The 18,087-nt window shown below is 43.9% G+C and overlaps 1 protein-coding gene across 1 annotated transcript in view; it reads right to left on the bottom strand.

Moving 5' to 3' along the window:
- LOC111954381 (serine/threonine-protein phosphatase 2A 56 kDa regulatory subunit alpha isoform) overlaps positions 1 to 18,087 on the bottom strand; it is a 76,165-nt gene that overhangs the window by 2,614 nt on the left and 55,464 nt on the right. Inside the window, exons 5-11 of the mRNA XM_023974091.3 lie at positions 3,520 to 3,650; positions 2,652 to 2,684; positions 2,158 to 2,187; positions 1,429 to 1,558; positions 673 to 726; positions 309 to 359; positions 39 to 158 (exon numbers count right to left, since the gene is read on the bottom strand). Coding sequence (XP_023829859.1) covers positions 39 to 158; positions 309 to 359; positions 673 to 726; positions 1,429 to 1,558; positions 2,158 to 2,187; positions 2,652 to 2,684; positions 3,520 to 3,650 — 549 coding nt within the window. The remainder of the gene's footprint in view (positions 1 to 38; positions 159 to 308; positions 360 to 672; positions 727 to 1,428; positions 1,559 to 2,157; positions 2,188 to 2,651; positions 2,685 to 3,519; positions 3,651 to 18,087) is intronic.

The following is an 18,087-nucleotide window of genomic DNA, read 5'->3' as shown; positions in this document are numbered from 1 at the left end:
TAAAAGTAAGTTGAAGGTCAAGGAAATCAAGACTGTACCTGGAAGTGGGGGTTGGCCACACATCTGGAGATCTGCTTGAACAGGGGCTCTTGGATCTTCTTGAACTGGGTGGGCTCAATGACATCCAGGATCTCCTCCATTTCCCCCAGGTACATCACCTAGGACAGGGGGGAAACAACAGACACATGAGGAAGTCATATGTTCAAGAGAAGCAGGTAAACTGTTCAGAACCACACTTATGGTATTACAAGGTACAGCATCTGTTAGCGTGTTCGGTGTCATCTACCAGTCATGACAGACAGACATACCTCCTTCTGGCTACAGGTTTTGGGCCAAAACTTCAACAGCCCCCGAATCACCTGAGGATTGAACAGATGACACTAATTTCCAAGGAAATACCTTTAGTTTTTTGTCTGTCTTTAGTCAACAAACCTACAGTACATAGGTCGATAGTGCTGCAGCATTTTACATGCCATTTAGCTAGGTACCATATGAACTATTCATGATTTTGGACTCAAACTTGTTTGAGAAAGCTAACATTGTTTGTCCCCTACATGAAAGGTGCACAGATAGAATCCTAGCACACAACAACATTTCTACAGCTCCAAGGGAGAGCAGAACCTAGTGTCCCGACGGTAGAACAACGTGACGAATGTTAGTTGGTTAGAGTACCGGCTCTGTGAGGGTGGGGTCCTTCTCCAGGAACTGGACGACACAGTAGGCCAGCTAAAAGGAAACAGAACAGGTAGTGATATTATTTACTTACTGTTAACAGAAACGTTCCCATGTGGTATGTTCTGTACACAATACTATCAGAGCTTTCAAGTTCATTCTACGGCCACTAGATAGCACTGTTATCCAAGGCTTTTTTTCAGAGCACAGTTCACTTCAGCTCATGAGAATTATGCTTAACTAGGCATCTAGGTCATCTACTGTTCACAAAGCCTGACAGAACAAAATGGGTAGCTAGGCTAATTACCATATCATAATATTGTATGAACTTCTACCTAGAATTCCTTTTAAAACCCACATTATGCCAGGTACATTTCTCAGATTTAGATAGCTGCTAAAAAGAGAAGAGTTGTTGTCTAGTGGGAGTGAGTATTTCAAATCAACCCCTTTAAAATGGGTTATTTATTCATCTGGTATTAGGAATTTGGTCATCTCTCGTACACAGACCACGTAAACATAAATGGTACGGTAAATCTGTCGTGATATGACGGGCCGTGTGAGAACAATAGCATTAGTTCCGGTGCTTTGGACAAATCACGATTTAGCATATTTTGAATTTTGGAAGTGGAGGGGATTCGGCACGTAGTTTCAAAGAGAGTGTGGAGATGTTCATTCAGTTCCATCCTAGTTCTTACCTCTTCTCTTAACACGTATGGATTCATAACTTAATTGAGCATCAGTTACACATTTGGTTACCTGTGCGTGGAACAGGGCCAGTCCTTTGGCGGTATGCATGGGGATGAGCACCTTCATCAGGAACTGCTTGTGTTCCGCCTTCAGTGGCAGTGCAAAGCATTGATGATGCTGCAGATGACCAAAAACAACACTTCAATCAATCATCGCGTCGAGAAGCAAGCATTAGCAACACACATGCATGAGACAACCACACCACACACACACACACACACACAGTATGGATGATGCAGCCATCAGAACCCCCCCCCCCATATCCAGAATGCTGAGGACACAAGAGAGCAGGGTGGGCGGTCTGAGGAAGCAGAGATTATTCATAGTAGAGGCCAGAGAGACATTTCAGCTGCTGGAAAAAGAACGCTTTCTACAAATCAAACTAAACAGGAAGAGCCACTCGTGTCTTTAGCTCAAAAGGTGGAAAAGGCAGAGGTAGCAGTGGTGACTGGGTTTTCCCAGAATTCTTGTGGGGATGGGGAGCTAAAGGCAGAAAGCCTGTAGCAACACTAAAGGGACCTACTGATGTAGTGGTGAGTATATTAGCCTCAAATGGAGATATTCTGGCATACGAGTGTAAATGGTTGCATGTCCTAGTTCCATGAGCTCGCTGTGCCACTGCTGCTAGTCAAAGGTGTCTTGATAACATTGATATTGTTTGATGCAGTTGAGCTGCTTGCTTGAACTCCCACCACCTCTGGACTCACCTCCCCCAGCGTCCCCCACACACGTTTTGACTCACTCCCCAGCAATCCCACCACCTCTGCACTCACTCCCCAGCGTCCCCGAACCACCTCTGCACTCACCTCCCAGCGTCCACACCTCTGCACTCACTCCCCAGCGTCCCACCACAATCTGCCTCCACCTCCCCGCATCACCTCTGCTTCACTGCCAGCGTCCCAACACACCTCTGCACTCACCTCCCCAGCATCCCACCACCTCTGCAACTCACCTCCCAGCGTCCAGCACCTCTGCTCACCCTCCCCAGCGTCCCACCCCTCTTGACTCACCTCCCCAGGTCCCACAACACCTCTGCTCCACCTCCCAGCGTCCCACCAACACCTCTGGACTCACCTCCCCAGCGTCCCACCACACATTGGACTCACCTCCCCAGCGTCCACCACACCACCCTCTGGACTCACCTCCCAGCGTCCCACCACACCACCTCTGCTCACCTCCCAGCGTCCCACCACAACTCTGGACTCACTCCCCAGTATCTCCAGGAGTCTGGCACTCCGTTGAAGTGATCAGTCTCGTAGATGAACCTACCAGAACACAAACACACCATCACAATCAAACTACAATGATAACACACTGAGTAGCGGAGCATATGGCTCTGATAGGACACAACGGAGCAGAGAGAGAGGGTAGAGACAGTGATGAGGATGGCCCTCTGCTAACATCGATGTTCAGAGTCGAATCATAGCATGTGTAAAACCTGTGAATGTGCTCAGCCACTGACACCAGTTGTGCTGTGGGTCTGACGTAGGCTTGATCATGTCCATCTATCTACCAGTTGTCCCAAGCTGCTGCTGCCTGAAAGAACCTAGTTGGGAAGCCTGCCAGGGAACGATCACAGCAGGACAGTTTCCCTTCTCAACCAGGGCATTGACAGAAAGTAGGACAGTTCCCTTCTCAACCAGGGCATAGACAGAAAGCTGGACAGTTCCCCTTCTCAGCCAGGGCATAGACAGAAAGATGGACAGTTCCCCTTCTCAGAGGGCATAGACAGAAAGCTGGACAGTTCCCCTTCTCAGCCAGGGAATAGACAGAACGCTGAAGTTCTCCTTCTCAGCCAGGGCATAGACGAAAGAAGAGGGGAGTCAACTGACAGGAGTGGGCTCCCAGGAACACAGGGGAGGTTGCGGTATTCATGATCTCGTCCAACGAGAAACGCTACTTTTCTATTCCAGTTGAAAACGTTTTGCTACGATAAGCCCTAATGAATACGGCCATGGACTCTTTTGGGTGCCCGAGCTGCGGGGGGGGGGGGGTTGAACTCAGTTTGACGGATTCCTGTGTGGTTCTGTGTGTCTTCGAAGGAGGCCCCACTGTTTGCTCCTGTGAACAAGAGAGAGGGCCGCTTCACTAGTCACTCACCGCAAGAAGATGTTGTTGATCTGCTTCCTGATGAAAGCCCGCAACCCCAGGAACTTCCCGTAGATCCGATGCAGGACCGTCTTCAGGAAGTCCCTCTCCCGGGGGTCCTCGCTGTCAAACAGTTCCAGGAGCTGCCAAGGTCAAAGAAGAGGGGGGAAGAGGAAGAGAGCGAGCGAGAGCAAGAGAGCAAAAAGTTATTTCCTAGCTTCCCAGTGTCATTTCAAAGCATTTCAAACCTAGAATCTAAAGTTTTGTTTCTGACTGGGCTGTGTCTCTCTCTATGGTAACAGTGGTGTTTCAACTCGATTCTATTTTACAGGCGCGGTGCAAAGGCACCTAAAGCAAAGCCATACCCAGGCCCTCTTACCAAAATTGTCAATAGATGAGTTACCTGACAACGTTTCGAAAGGAAGGCGGATCCTTTTAAATATGCTATTGGACAATAAAGAGATTTTGCTCATTTATCTACATGTTCCAAATAATGATGATCCACGCTTCTTTAGAAATACATATGATAATTTATCGAGCTTACAGGCAATACATGACTCAATTATTATGGTGGGAGATTATAACACGGTTTCAAGTACCTCAATGGACCGTAAAGTAAATCACACTACAAACTATCATCCTCACGCACTTAAGGAAATTACGAATATTATGGATATATTGGAACTAGTGGACATTACATATGGAGGCTTAAATACCTTGACCTAGTGAGATATACATGGAGGAGGATCAATCAAGCTAGTCGTCTTGATTGRCTTGTCATTTTCGCTGGCACCAAACGTTTAAATAGTGTTGATAGCGGACAGAATGCGGTCAGACCATCAAATAATTGGTAAACACATTACTCTTACAGGGCGAGAATATTGGGAATTTAAAGAGAGTCTACCGGATGACATTTTTTTTTATAACCAAGACAAAATAATTTAGATTGTTTTTCTTTCCTACATAGGTACAACAGATGATTTCCTTATTGTATGTCACACGTGCCTTTAGAGGCCATGCAATTCAATACTATTTATGTCAAAAAAGTTCATCTTAAAAAATGAACTAGAGAAACGAACAGTACAAATAGATAGCAAAAAAGCCCCTTGATGGGAGAGCATAATATACAAGGAAATCCTCAAAAGCTGCTAATGAGAACCTTGTACCTAGCCGGTGGGGTGCCCCCACCCAGGCAGTGGCAGTGCTGGCAACACTAGCTGCAGTAACCCATGGGGAGGGGGTCACACTCTGACATTCAGAGAGGGGGCATATTATTGTGGTCATGGTGGCATAAACTCAAAGGTCTGACTACACGGAGATGCTTGGGAATGTGGTCACTACGGGGCACCATGTGTGGGTGCTTCAGGGGAAGAGGGTATATCTGACCTCCATCACCTAGGACGTGACAATGGTTAACCAAATCTCCCCATTTTTGATAAGTTTTGCAGGCCTTCTCATTCAGCTGCAACTGTATATGCATTCGTAAATCAAGGCCTTTCTCGAGTTGGGCTCTGGGATGGTGCAACTGTTGAGCATCTGAGTGTATGGTTGTTTGGGGGGAAAGGGGTTGAGTGTGTGTGTGTCCCACAACTGTTGCTCGGGAGTAAAGATGTGAGGGACAATATATTATGAATAACAATAATTGTTTGCTAAAATAATAATTGCTTGCCAAAATGTAACTTTTGTAATGGCAATACTGGTAAGAGGTAACAATCCTTTGCATAAACTACCTACATTATTACAAATGAACTCAGCAAAAAAAGAAATGTCGCTTTTTCAGGACCCTGTCTTTCAAAGATAATTCGTAAAAATCCCAATATCTTCACAGATCTTCATTGTAAAGGGTTTAAACACTGTTTCCCATGAATATGCACCTGTGGAACGGTTGTTAAGACACTAACAGCTTACAGACGGTAGGCAATTAAGGTCACGGTTATGAAATTTTAGGACACTAGAGAGACCTTTCTACTAACTCTGAAAAACACCAAAAGATGCCCAGAGTCCCTGCTCATCTGCGTGAACGTGCCRAACACGGAACCCAAACTGTCTGCGCACATGCGCCATCGTGCATAAATGTACTTTGGACCCCCACACCAAACGCGATCACGTCACGCAGGTTAAAATATCAAAACAAACTCTAAACCAATGACATTAATTTGGGAACAGGTCGAAAAGCATTAAACATTTATGGCAATTTAGCTTGCACTTGCTAGCTAATTTGTCCCATTTAGCTAGCTTGCTGTTACTAGCTAATTTGTCCTGGGATACAAACATTGAGTTGTTATTTTACCTGAAATTCACAAGGTCCTCTACTCCGACAATTAATCCACACATAAAACGGTCAACCGAATCGTTCCTAGTCATCTCTCCTCCTTCCAGGCCTTTTCTTCTCTTGACTTTATATTGCGATTGGCAACTTTCATAAATTAGGTGCATTACCGCCACTGACCTCGTTAATCTTTCAGTCACACGTGGGTATAACCAATGAGGTGATGGCATGTGGGTACCTGCTTCCATAAACCAATGAGGAGATGGGAGAGGCAGGACTTGCAGCGCGATCTGCGTCAGAAATAGAACTGACTTCTATTTTAGCCCGTGGCAATGCAGACGCTCATTGGCGCAATAATTGAATAACATAGATTTCTAAATGTATTTTGCAACGCACGCGACGCGAGTGGTGTAGTCAGCCTGTTAGGCATACTGCAAGGAGGCATGAGGACTGCAGATGTGGCCAGGGCAATAAATTGCAATGTCCGTACTGTGAGACGCCTAAGACAGCACTACAGGGAGACAGGACGGACAGCTGATCGTCCTCGCAGTGGCAGACCACGTGTAACAACACCTGCACAGGATCGGTACATCTGAACATCACACCTGCGGGACAGGTACAGGATGGCAACAACAACTGCCCGAGTTACACCAGGAACGCACAATCCCTCCATCAGTGCTCAGACTGTCCACAATAGGCTGAGAGGCTGAACTGAGGGCTTGTAGGCCTGTCGTAYGGCGGGTCCTCACCAGACATCACCGGCAACAATGTCGCCTATGGGGACAAACCCACCGTCGCTGGACCAGACAGGACTGGCAAAAAGTGCTCTTCACTGACGAGTCGCGGTTTTGTCTCACCAGGGGTGATGGTTTGATTCGCATTTATCATCGAAGGAATGAGCGTTACATCGAGGCCTGTACTCTGGAGCGGGATCGATTTGGAGGTGGAGGGTCCGTCATGGTCTGGGGCGATGTGTCACAGCATCATCGGACTGAGCTTGTTGTCATTGCAGGGAATCTCAACACTGTGCGTTACAGGGAAGACATCCTCCTCCCTCATGCGGTACCCTTCCTGCAGGCTCATCCTGACATGACCCTCCAGCATGACTGTGCTGACAAACTGCCTGGGAGCTCCTCAGTGGTGAAACTCCTCCTCCTTCAATCAGTGGTGAACCAGGTGGAACAAATCTTCCAGGCAATCTGGGCGTGCCAGCACCTGGCTCTGCTGTTGTCTTTAGACCGCAGTGAAAGGAGCATTTATAACACCACAAGACCAAGGAAACTTCATCTTTGTGATCAAGGTGACTGTGCAAGTCCAAGCCCTCCATAAAACTGTGAAAGACAGCCGGTAAGCGCCATATTAGCCATGCTTGGCTAGACTGCTAATGATACTCTGGAAAACACAGACTCTTAACTTTGATAGGACTTTTGCAGTGGTATTTATAACTTCAAATGTCGTTTGTGGGGTATAAAGGAAAAGTAAGAAGAGCCAAATTCATTGTTGACAAAGAACTTGTTTGAAATGGTTAAAAGTAATTTAAACTTTGTAGAAATCTTAGTAAACCAAGTTCTTAATTCAGTAACAAATGTATAGTCTAAAAAATCTTTGGCTAAAAAATTTAAGATCTGTCTGCTTAAAACTACTGATTAGAAAATAAATGTAATTTTTTACTACTAAAAATATTTTGAATGTATTTGGCTAAAATGCAAATTTAGAGAAAAATATACTGATTCTGCTCATTTGATTAAAAATGGTGGGTTTCTATTTTGGGAAACATTTGCTTAAAAGTGGAAACCTTGTGTTTTATGGTGGCAGAAATGTGTTTATCTGGGGTGAATGTGGATAATTTTGTGTATTTGATTGGGCTGTCAACTCAAATAGTAACTTGTATTTGTCATCTCTTTTTTTTAGGTTTTTCACCTGTTTACTGCCAACCAAAGAATGGTAAATAAAAGACAAACAACTGATTCCATGGCTGTTTATTGAGTGAAATCCAGCTAAAATCTTCATGTGGAGGGACTGTCCTTTTCAAGTGGGGAATTGCACAAGAAAGAGGTCAAAACTTGACAATGACAATGCCACCAGCCACACTGCTCGTTGTGTGCGTGATTTCCTGCAAGACGGAATGTCAGTGTTCTGCAATGGCCAGCGAAGAGCCCGGATCTCAATCTCATTGAGCACGTCTGGGACCTGTTGGATCAGAGGGTGAGGGCTAGGGTGTCTTGGTGGAAGAGTGGAGTAACATCTCACAGAAAGAACTGGCAAATCTGGTGCAGTCCATGAGGAGGAGATGCACTGCAGTACTTAATGCAGCCGGTGGCTACACCAGATACTGACTGTTACTTTTGATTTTGACCCCCCCTTTGTTCAGGGACACATTATTCAATTTCTGTTAGTCACATGTCTGGAACTTGTTCAGTTTATGTCTCAGTTGTTGAATCTTGTTATGTTCATACCAATATTCACACATGTTAAGTTTGCTGAAAATAAACACAGTTGACAGTGAGAGGACGTTTATTTTTTTGCTGAGTTTATGAATGGCTAATTATGGAAATTAAGATAAGCAGGATTTAAATATATATATATTATTATTTTATTAAAATAAAAATATGTATACTACCGTTCAAAAGTTTTGGGGTCACTTAGAAATGTCCTTGTTTTCCATGAAAACACAAGAGTCGCAAAATGAATAGGAAATATAGTCAAGACGTTGACAAGGTTATAAATAATGATTTTTATTTGAAATAATAGTGTCCTTCAAACTTTGCTTTTGTCAAAGAATCATACATTTGCAGCAATTACAGCCCTGCAGACCTTTGGCATTCCAGTTGTCAATTTGTTGCTTCTTCAATGTGTTGCTTCCATGCTTCTTGAAGCACCTCTCACAAGTTGGATTGGCTTGATGGGCACTTTTTACGTACCATATGGTCAAGCTGCTCCGACAACAGCTCCATAGCGTTGAGATCCGGTGACTGTGCTGGCCACTTCATTATAGACAGAATACCATCTGACTGCTTTCTCCCTAAATAGTTATTGAATAGTTTGGAGCTGTGATTTGGGTCATTGTCCTGTTGTAGGAGGAAATTGGTTCCAATTAAGCACTGTCCACAGGGTATGGCATGGCGTTGCAAAATGGAGAGAGCCTTRCTTCTTCAAGATCCCTTTAACCCTGTACAAATCTCCTACTTTATCACCACCAAACACTCCCAGACCATCACATTGCCTCCACCATGCTTGACAGATGGCGTCAAGCACTCCTCCAGCATCTTTTCATTTTTTCTGCATCTCACGAATGTTCTTCTTTGTGATCCGAACACCTCAAACTTAGATTCGTCTGTCCATAACACTTTTTTCTTCCTCTGTCCCGTGTCTGTTTTCTTTTGCCCATCTTCATCTTTTCTTTTTATTGACCAGTCTGAGATATGGCTTTCTCTTTGCAACTCTGCCTAGAAGGCCAGCATCCCGGAGTCGCCTCTTCACTGTTGACGTTGAAACTGGTGTTTTGCGGGTACTATTTAATGAAGCTGCCAGTTGAGGACTTGTGAGGCGTCTGTTTCTCAAACTGGACACTAAAGTACTTGTCCTCTWGCTCAGTTGTGCACCAGGGCCTCCCACTCCTCTTTCTCTATTCTGGTTAGAGCCAGTTTGCGCTGTTCTGTGAAGAGATTAGTACYCAACGTTGTACGAGATCCACAAATGCTGATGCTCCAGATACTAAACTAGTCTAAAGAAGGCCAGTTTTATTGCTTCTTTAAATCATTACAACTGTTTTAGCTGTGCTAACATAATTGCAAAATGGATTTCTAATGATCAATTAGCCTTTTAAAATGATAAACTTGGATTAGCTAACAAAGTGCCATTGGAACACAGGAGTGATGGTTGCTGGTAATGGGCCTCTGTACGCCTATGTAGATATTCCATAAAAAAGCTGCCGTTTCCAGCTACAATAGTCATGTCATAACAATGTCTACACTGTATTTCTCATCAATTTGATGATATTTTAATGGCCKAAAAAATTGCTTTTCTTTCAAGTGACCCCAAACTTTTGAACGGTATTGTATATATATATTTTTTAAATATAATATAAAATTGGGTTGAGGGCAATGGAAATGGTTTTGCCGGTTGATCTGCTTATGTTCTGTGGGTGGCACTGTGTGCTCTTATCGAAGGATGGGTCCTGATCTCTCGGGGGCCATGGGATCGTGGGTGGTCTACCGGTCACTGGGATGACAACCCAACTCAGGATGAGGAGGGGTTTTAGCAGGTGGAATAGTTGGGACCAATTGGAAGTTTACTTAGTAGCAATGCAATTATCATGGTACAGCTATATAGACACTCAATCATCATGGTACGTTTACAAAAACATATATTATGATAAATGGAATTGACTTGTGTCTCATTAATGGTAATTAGTGAAATAAGTATAGCCAGTTATAATTCTAATGTCTTAGCAGATAATAAGAAAATACTATCAGTATTTACCTGGCTAAAAGAGAAGGAATATAATATCTATTGGTTTACAGGAAACTCATTCAACAATTTTAGATGAAGTTTTGTGGAAAAAGGACAGGGGAGCGAAATATATTTCTCCCATGGGCAAAGCAATTCAAAAGGGGTGACGATATTAATTAACAGTAATTTTGATTCAATTGCGCTAATTGTKCAAACAGATCCTCAAGGTAGATGATTTTAAATGTTATTGGACCATAAACAGATATGTCTTCTTAACCTATATGGTCCAAATAATGATGATCCACACTTCTTTGAAAATATATATAATAATTTATCAACCCAAGACTCTATTATTACGGTGGGAGATTATAATACGGTTTTAAATACCTCTATGGACCCATAAAGGACATCACACTATCACCCTCAGGCACTTAAGGAAATCATAAATGTCATGGATATATTGGAATTAGTGGATATATGGAGGCTTAAATACCCTGACCTAGTGAGATATACATGGCGGAAGCTTAATCAAGCTAGTCGGCTTGATTACTTTCTTATGTCATTCTCTATGGCGCCAAAATAAAAAATAAATACAAATGTTGATAAGGGACAGAATGCGGTCGGATGGTCACATAATTGGCATATTTATTACTCTTACAGAATTTCCACATGGATGAGGATATTGGAAATTGAAATCAGCCTACTGGATGATAACTTGTTTTTAACTAGAACAGAATAATTTATAACTGACTTTTTCAGACATGACATAGGTACAGCAGATCCACACTTAAAATGTGCCTTTAGAGGCAATGCAATTCAGTACTCATCTATAAAACAAAAGCAATTTAGGTCAAAAGAGTCCATACAATACAAAGGAAATGGAAGGACTAACACTACAGATAGATAGCAATAAAAACTGTACCATAGAATTTTGGCCCATTTCTCCTGAGCTGGTGTAACTGAGTCAGGTTTGTAGGCCTCCTTGCTCACATACGCTTTTTTCAGTTCTGCCCACACATTTTCTATAGGTTTAAGGTCAGGGCTTTGTGATGGCCACTCCAATACCTTGACTTTGCTGTCCTTAAGCTATTTTGCCACAACTTTGGAAGTATGCTTGGAGTCATTGTCTATTTAGAAGACCCATTTGCGTCTAAGCTTTAACTTCCTGACTGATGTCTTGAYATGTTGCTTCAATATATCCACATAATTTCCCCTCATGATGCCATCTATTTTGTGAAGTGCACCAGTCCCTCCTGCAGCAAAGCACCCCCACAACATGATGCTGTTGTGATGGTGTTCTTTGGTATGCAAGCCTCCCCCTTTTTCCTCTGAACATAATGGTCATTATGGCCAAACAGTTCTATTTTTGTTTCATCAGACCAGAGGACATTTCTCCAAAAAGTACAATCTTTGTCCCCATGTGCAGTTGCAAACCGTAGTCTGGCTTTTGTATGGCGGTTTTGGAGCAGTGGCTTCTTCCTTGCTGAGTGGCCTTTCAGGTTATGTCGATATAGGACTCGTTTTACTGTGGATATAGATACTTTTGTACCTGTTTCCTCCAGCATCTTCACAAGGTCCTTTGCTGTTGTTCTGGGATTGATTTGCACTTTTCGCACCAAAGTATGTTCATCTCTAGGAGACAGAACGCGTCTCCTTCCTGAGCAGTATGACTGCTGCGTGGTCCCATGGTGTTTATACTTGCGTACTATTGTTTGTACAGATGAACGTGTTATCTTCAGGCGTTTGGAAATTGCTCCCAAGGATGAACCAGACTTGTGGAGGTCTGCAAAACATTTTTTTGTGGAGGTCTTGGCTGATTTCTTTTGATTTTCCCATGATGTCAAGCAAAGAGGCACTGAGTTTGAAGGTAGGCCTTGAAATACATCCACAGGTACACCTCCAATTGACTCAAATAAGAAGCTTCTAAAGCCATGCATTTTCCCAAGCTGTTTAAAGGCACAGTCAACTTAGTGTATGTATGTAAACTTCTGACCCACTGGAATTGTGATACAGTGAATTATAAGTGAAATAATCTGTCTGTAAACAATTGTTGGAAAAATTACTTGTGTCATGCATAAAGTAGATGTCGTAACCGACTTGCCAAAACTATAGTTTGTTAACAAGAAATTTGTGGAGTGGTTGAAAAAATTGTTTTAATGACTCCAACCTAAGTTGTATGTAAAACGTCCGACTTCAATTGTATAGCATGTTTTTGGTCGTAGGTTAAGGAATGGCTGAAGAAATGCAACACTTACATGTAACCAACTCTGCAAATAGCACTGCTGGGTGATTTGATAAGAACAATCAATCAATAATATAATAATACTATTAGCAAAGGTGTTTATCTTTCTTTTATAATCTATAGAAACTATGAGAATGTGATATTTCACAAAAGTTCTAAACCAGCGGTAAAATATTGTTGATTTAAGCTGAAGGCTGGGACTAAAAACAAACAAAAGATAACTAACGTAAAATATACTGTCTGTGAAATGTATGTAGTATGTATCAGCTGGAAGTGTAAGCTTAAGTATTGTTGTCCATTAGTTTACTTCAATTAAGGAAGGGGTTGTAGGGTAGGGGAAAATAATAAAGTAAAATATATATATTTAAAATAGTATATATTTACAAAAAAATTATATATATGGGGGATTGGAAATTATGCAGACAATTACATTGATAGAAGCCACAATCAGTATTATTAAAACAAGTGTAACGATGCATTTGAGAGACAATAAGTGCTCATTTATTTATGTTTTCAATAAAAATTGGAGACAATATAGTTTACATGTCAACAATTTAAGCCAACCCCATCTGTTTCACCCCATATTTGCGCACCTGTCGGTTTCGTTGCTAAACAACCAACCAATGTAAAGAAACAAATAGCAGCGTAAACATACAGAGGTCCCAGTCATACCTACAGAGATATAAGATATCTCTGTGCCAAACTCTCTCTAACCCGGACGACGCTAGGCCAATTGTGCGTCGCCCTACGGACCTCCCGGTCGCGGCCGGCTGCGACAGAGCCTGGGCGCGAACCCAGAATAAACATGATTTAAAGACAGTTTCAACTAAAACTTACTATGTTTTATTTTATTTTTTAAATTTTCTCCCCTTTTCTCCCCAATTTTCGTGGTATCCAATCGCTAGTAATTACTATCTTGTCTCATCGCTACAACTCCCGTACGGGCTCGGGAGAGACGAAGGTCGAAAGCCATGCGTCCTCCGAAGCACAACCCAACCAAGCCGCACTGCTTCTTAACACAGCGCGCCTCCAACCCGGAAGCCAGCCGCACCAATGTGTCGGAGGAAACACCGTGCACCTGGCCCCCTTGGTTAGCGCGCACTGCGCCCGGCCCGCCACAGGAGTCACTGGAGCGCGATGAGACAAGGATATCCCTACCGGCCAAACCCTCTCTAACCCGGACGACGCTAGCCCAATTGTGCGTCGCCCTACGGACCTCCCGGTCGCGGCCGGCTGCGACAGAGCCTGGGCGCGAACCCGGAGACTCTGGTGGCGCAGCTAGCACTGCGATGCAGTGCCCTAGACCACTGCGCCACCCGGGAGGCCAAACTTACTATGTTTTTATCACCAAATGTGACAAATATAGTCAACTATATGCCTGCTACAACAAAGAATTATGTTTTGTCACATACACCAGATAGGTGCAGTGAAATGTGTTGTTTTACAGGGTCAGCCATAGTAAGTACAGCACCACTGGAGATAGTTAGGGTTAAGTGCCTTGCTCAAGGGCACAGATCTTTGACCTTTTTTACCTCGTGTATTCAAACCAGCGACCTTTCGGTTACTGCCCCAACGCTCTAACCGCTAGGCTACCTGCCGCTACCTACTAGTCATCAGAGCCAAGAACAGACATAAATCACATTATATCTTATTGCAGCTACCAACTGCTTGCATATCATATACATGATGTAACCCTGTAGGTTCTGGTGCAGGTATATACACACACTGATCAAAAATATAAAACGCAACATGTAAAGTGCTGGTCCCATATTTCCGGAGCTGAAATAAAATCACAGAAATTTTCCAAATCGCACAATCTCTCAAATTTTGAGCACAAATTTGTTTACGTCCCTGTTAGTGAGCATTTCTCCTTTGTCAAGATAATCCATCCTCCTGACAGGTGCGGCATATCAAGAAGCATGATCATTACACAGGTGCACCTTGTGCTCGGGACAATAAAAGACCATTCTAAAATGTCCAGTTGTGTCACACAACAATGCCACAGATGTCTCAAGTTGAGGGAGTGTGCAATTGGCATGCTGACTGCAGGAATGTCCACAAGAGCGGTTGCCAGAGAATTTTATGTTAATTTCTCTACCAATGTTGTTTTAGAAAATTTGGCAGTACATGCAACCAGCCTCACATCCGCAGACCACGTGTATGGCGTCGTGTGGGCGGGCAAATTGCTGTTGAAAGGAAATTAGCGGTTTAGGATCAGTCCTTTGTACTGTAATGTTAGCTACTGTTTAAAGGAGAGGAGCAATTTTGGTATCAGTGATCAGTACTGTAACGTTACTGTTTAAAGGAGAGGAGCGGTGTAGGAACATGCCACTGAGCCCAGAGGAATAGCCTAGCTAGTGCTGATGTCGGCCAGTTCCTAAAATGTGGGTTTCGTCATTTTATGAGGTTGCCAGGACCACAATGACAGGGTTGCCATTCCAGCAGAGCAGTGCCCCCGTTCCAGTCCCGCAGTCCCTCAGTCCCTCAGTCTGGCACCAAGGCAGCAGACTCCCGTTACAGTCTAGCCCTCCTCCCCCAGCCCGGCACCAAGGCAGCAGACTCCTTCGTTACAGTCCAGCCCTCCTCCAGCCTGGCACCAAGGCAGCAGCCTCCTCCGTTACAGTCCAGCCCTCATCCCCCAGCTTGACACCGAGGCAGCAGACTCCTCTGTTGCAGACACACAGACGATACTAGGCTGCTTCCCAATACTCTTAATAACATCCTTTGACCTATTGTATGACCTTATGTCATCACTCCAAATGCGGGAAGCTAATTTACAGCTAACTGCTGTTTTCAGCTTTATTCTTGCAATGCTACTTAGCCTGCATCCATCAAGTCCACTCAAATCAGCGAGGACAAGGAAATAGGCCATAGATAAGGATGTTGCTTGATAGTGTTGGGACGTGGCCCGGACAAGACTATGATTCAGCCATGCAGGGGGCCCGGGGCCAGGGTCAATATTCAATCACCATCAGTGATCATCAAGACCCGACCAGTGGGATTTCACCCAGAGGCTAATGCACTTTTTCCTGAACTTGACCTCTGCTGTGTCTGTTATGTTACAGTCGCACTGGGGTCTGGGAGCTGAGCGAATTGTTCTGTTCTGCAAGGTCATCCAAGAAGAACCTATGATGTCTGAGAGACAAAGCTCCCAGAGGGACACAGTACTGTACGTTCGTCATCAGTCAGTCAGTCGATTCACTGTATGAATGATGAAAATATCCTGAAAGTAGAGGGCTGTTACACTATTGGTGCTAATAAGCTAAGCCAACACAGTCTAACCACCTAGCTAACGAAACATTATAGACGTAGAACAGCTCTGACCAGGGTTGTGTTCTGTAGGGCTGGGTGGTATTCAGATGGTCATACCTTCATACCGTTCCTGTACCATACCGGGGTATACAATATTTTCAGCAGTGTTCCTGTACCATACCGGGGTATACGATATTACCGGCAGTGTTCCTGACATACCGGGGTAATCGAATTACGGCAGTGTTCCTGTACCATACCGGGGTATACGATATTACGGGCAGTGTTCCTGTACCATACCGGGGTATACGATATTACCGGGCAGTGTTCCTGTACCATACCGGGTATACGATATTACGCAGTGTTTCCTGTACTACCATACCGGGGTATACGATATTACGGCAGTGTTCTGTACCATACGGGGTAACAGATATTACGGAGTGCATTCCTCTCTATACCATACCGGGGTATACGATATTACCGGCAGTGTTCCTGTACCATACCGGGGTATACGATATTACCGGCAGTGTTCCTGTACCATACCGGGGTATATAATATTACCGGCAGTCCACACAAGGGATGTTTTTTTGACGCAGAAAACAATCTAGGGAGCGGGAATCTTGATCCAGCAGGGGTTGATTGCTGTAACCAAGAAGTTTGATCTTGCTAGCTAGCAAGTTAGCAAACAAATTGCATAGCTGGAGCCCTGAGCTGGAGATAATCTTAAATCACATTTTATACTGAACAAAAACACAACATGTAAAGTGTTGGTCCCATGTTTCATGAGCTGAAATATTTCAGAAATGTTTCATATGCACAAAAATGTTGTTCACAAATCTGGTTAAATCCCTGTTAGTGAGCATTTCTCCTTTGCCAAGATAATCCATCCACTTGACAGGTGTGACATATCAAGAAGCTGATTAAACAGCATGATAATTACACAGATGCACCTTGTCCTGTGGACAATAAAAGGCCACTCTAAAATGTGCAGTTTTGTCACACAACACAATCCCACAGATGTCTCAAGTTTTGAGGGAGCGTGCAATTGGCATGCTGATTGCAGGAATCTCCACCAGAGCTGTTGCCACTGTGACAGAGCTATTGTTACAACCAACCTCCAACAATGTCAATTGTCTGTGCAAAAGGGTCATTACTGATGAGTCATGGTTGAACTGAAATTACTATTTTTCAGAAGAAGCAAATAAGTTTCTGAAACCTACACTCAAAGTAGTTATTTTCTCTGCAGGTCTAAGGCTACTTCCTGCTGCAGATAAAAGCAGCAAAACAAAGAGCGACATTCTGCTAAACCTCAGAGAAAGTACCTCCAGTTTTATCGATAGGGAAGCAGAACAGGTCTCTATTTTTACAAAGCACAGACACACACTGAGACCAGGATGGAAGGAGAATGGTGCATAAACAAAATGGCTGATCCTCATCCTGTCTGTTTATGTGCAGCCCTCTGAGAGAAGCTAAAAGAAACAATGCATGTCAATGCCTTTCAGGTGTCAGGTGAGCTTGACACTGCGTGACAGAAAAGCAATCATCGCACCCCCTGCTGTGCGCTGTGTGTACACCCTATGCACGTGTGCATGCATGCATTTGAGCTGTAGACAGACAAACTTAATACGGGCTTGTTGTAATGCGCGTACAGTCTACACTGTAGCTGTGTGCAGTATGTTGATTGAGAAGTCAGAGAGGGAGGAAGTGGGTCTGGAGCAGCTACGTAAATAATTGGGGTGTATCCACGGGGAGGTTGTGACCTCCAGCACTTCCTCGCTCTTCCGCTCTTCCTCTAAGCCTCAGTCTGTGCTCAAAGGTAAAAACAGCCCCCCTGGAGCTCTCTTTCCTTTCGCTGAGTGCCAATGACGTGACGGCGTCATTTAATAATAATCCCACCTGGAAGAGAAGAGTTCAATCGGAGACGCGGGCTGCATCGGAAATAATACCCTATACCCTATTCAGTGCACTACCTTCCACCAGAGCCCTATGGGATTCCCTATAGTGAACAGGGTGCCATTTGAGACAGTCACATCCAGACCCCTCACAGAGAGCTCTGCCTGGACAGGCTAACCGTGCACTAGGAGGGGGAGAACATAGAGAGAACGTACGGAGGTCGAGAGACCTCTGTCACTAAGTATTGTTGTTTTGACAACACAGGGCTTAATGGGTTCATAGCATATATCTAATGATCGGGATTAGACTTGTGCAAACAGCCTCTTTCTACAGTCAGTAGCCTAACCTGTATTATATACAGGAAGCAGAGGCAATACCGCTTAACACTACTTAAGGGTACAATATTGTGTGCGTGCGCAGACATACACAGTATAGAGAGACAGATATAGGTTCAAACAGAAAGTAAAAAGTGAGG

Source organism: Salvelinus sp. IW2-2015, linkage group LG28 (assembly GCF_002910315.2).
Source record: "Salvelinus sp. IW2-2015 linkage group LG28, ASM291031v2, whole genome shotgun sequence".
Lineage (NCBI taxonomy): Eukaryota > Metazoa > Chordata > Actinopteri > Salmoniformes > Salmonidae > Salvelinus > Salvelinus sp. IW2-2015.
Note: the sequence above shows the minus strand (reverse complement) of the source record. Positions and strands in the feature narration are given on the sequence as shown.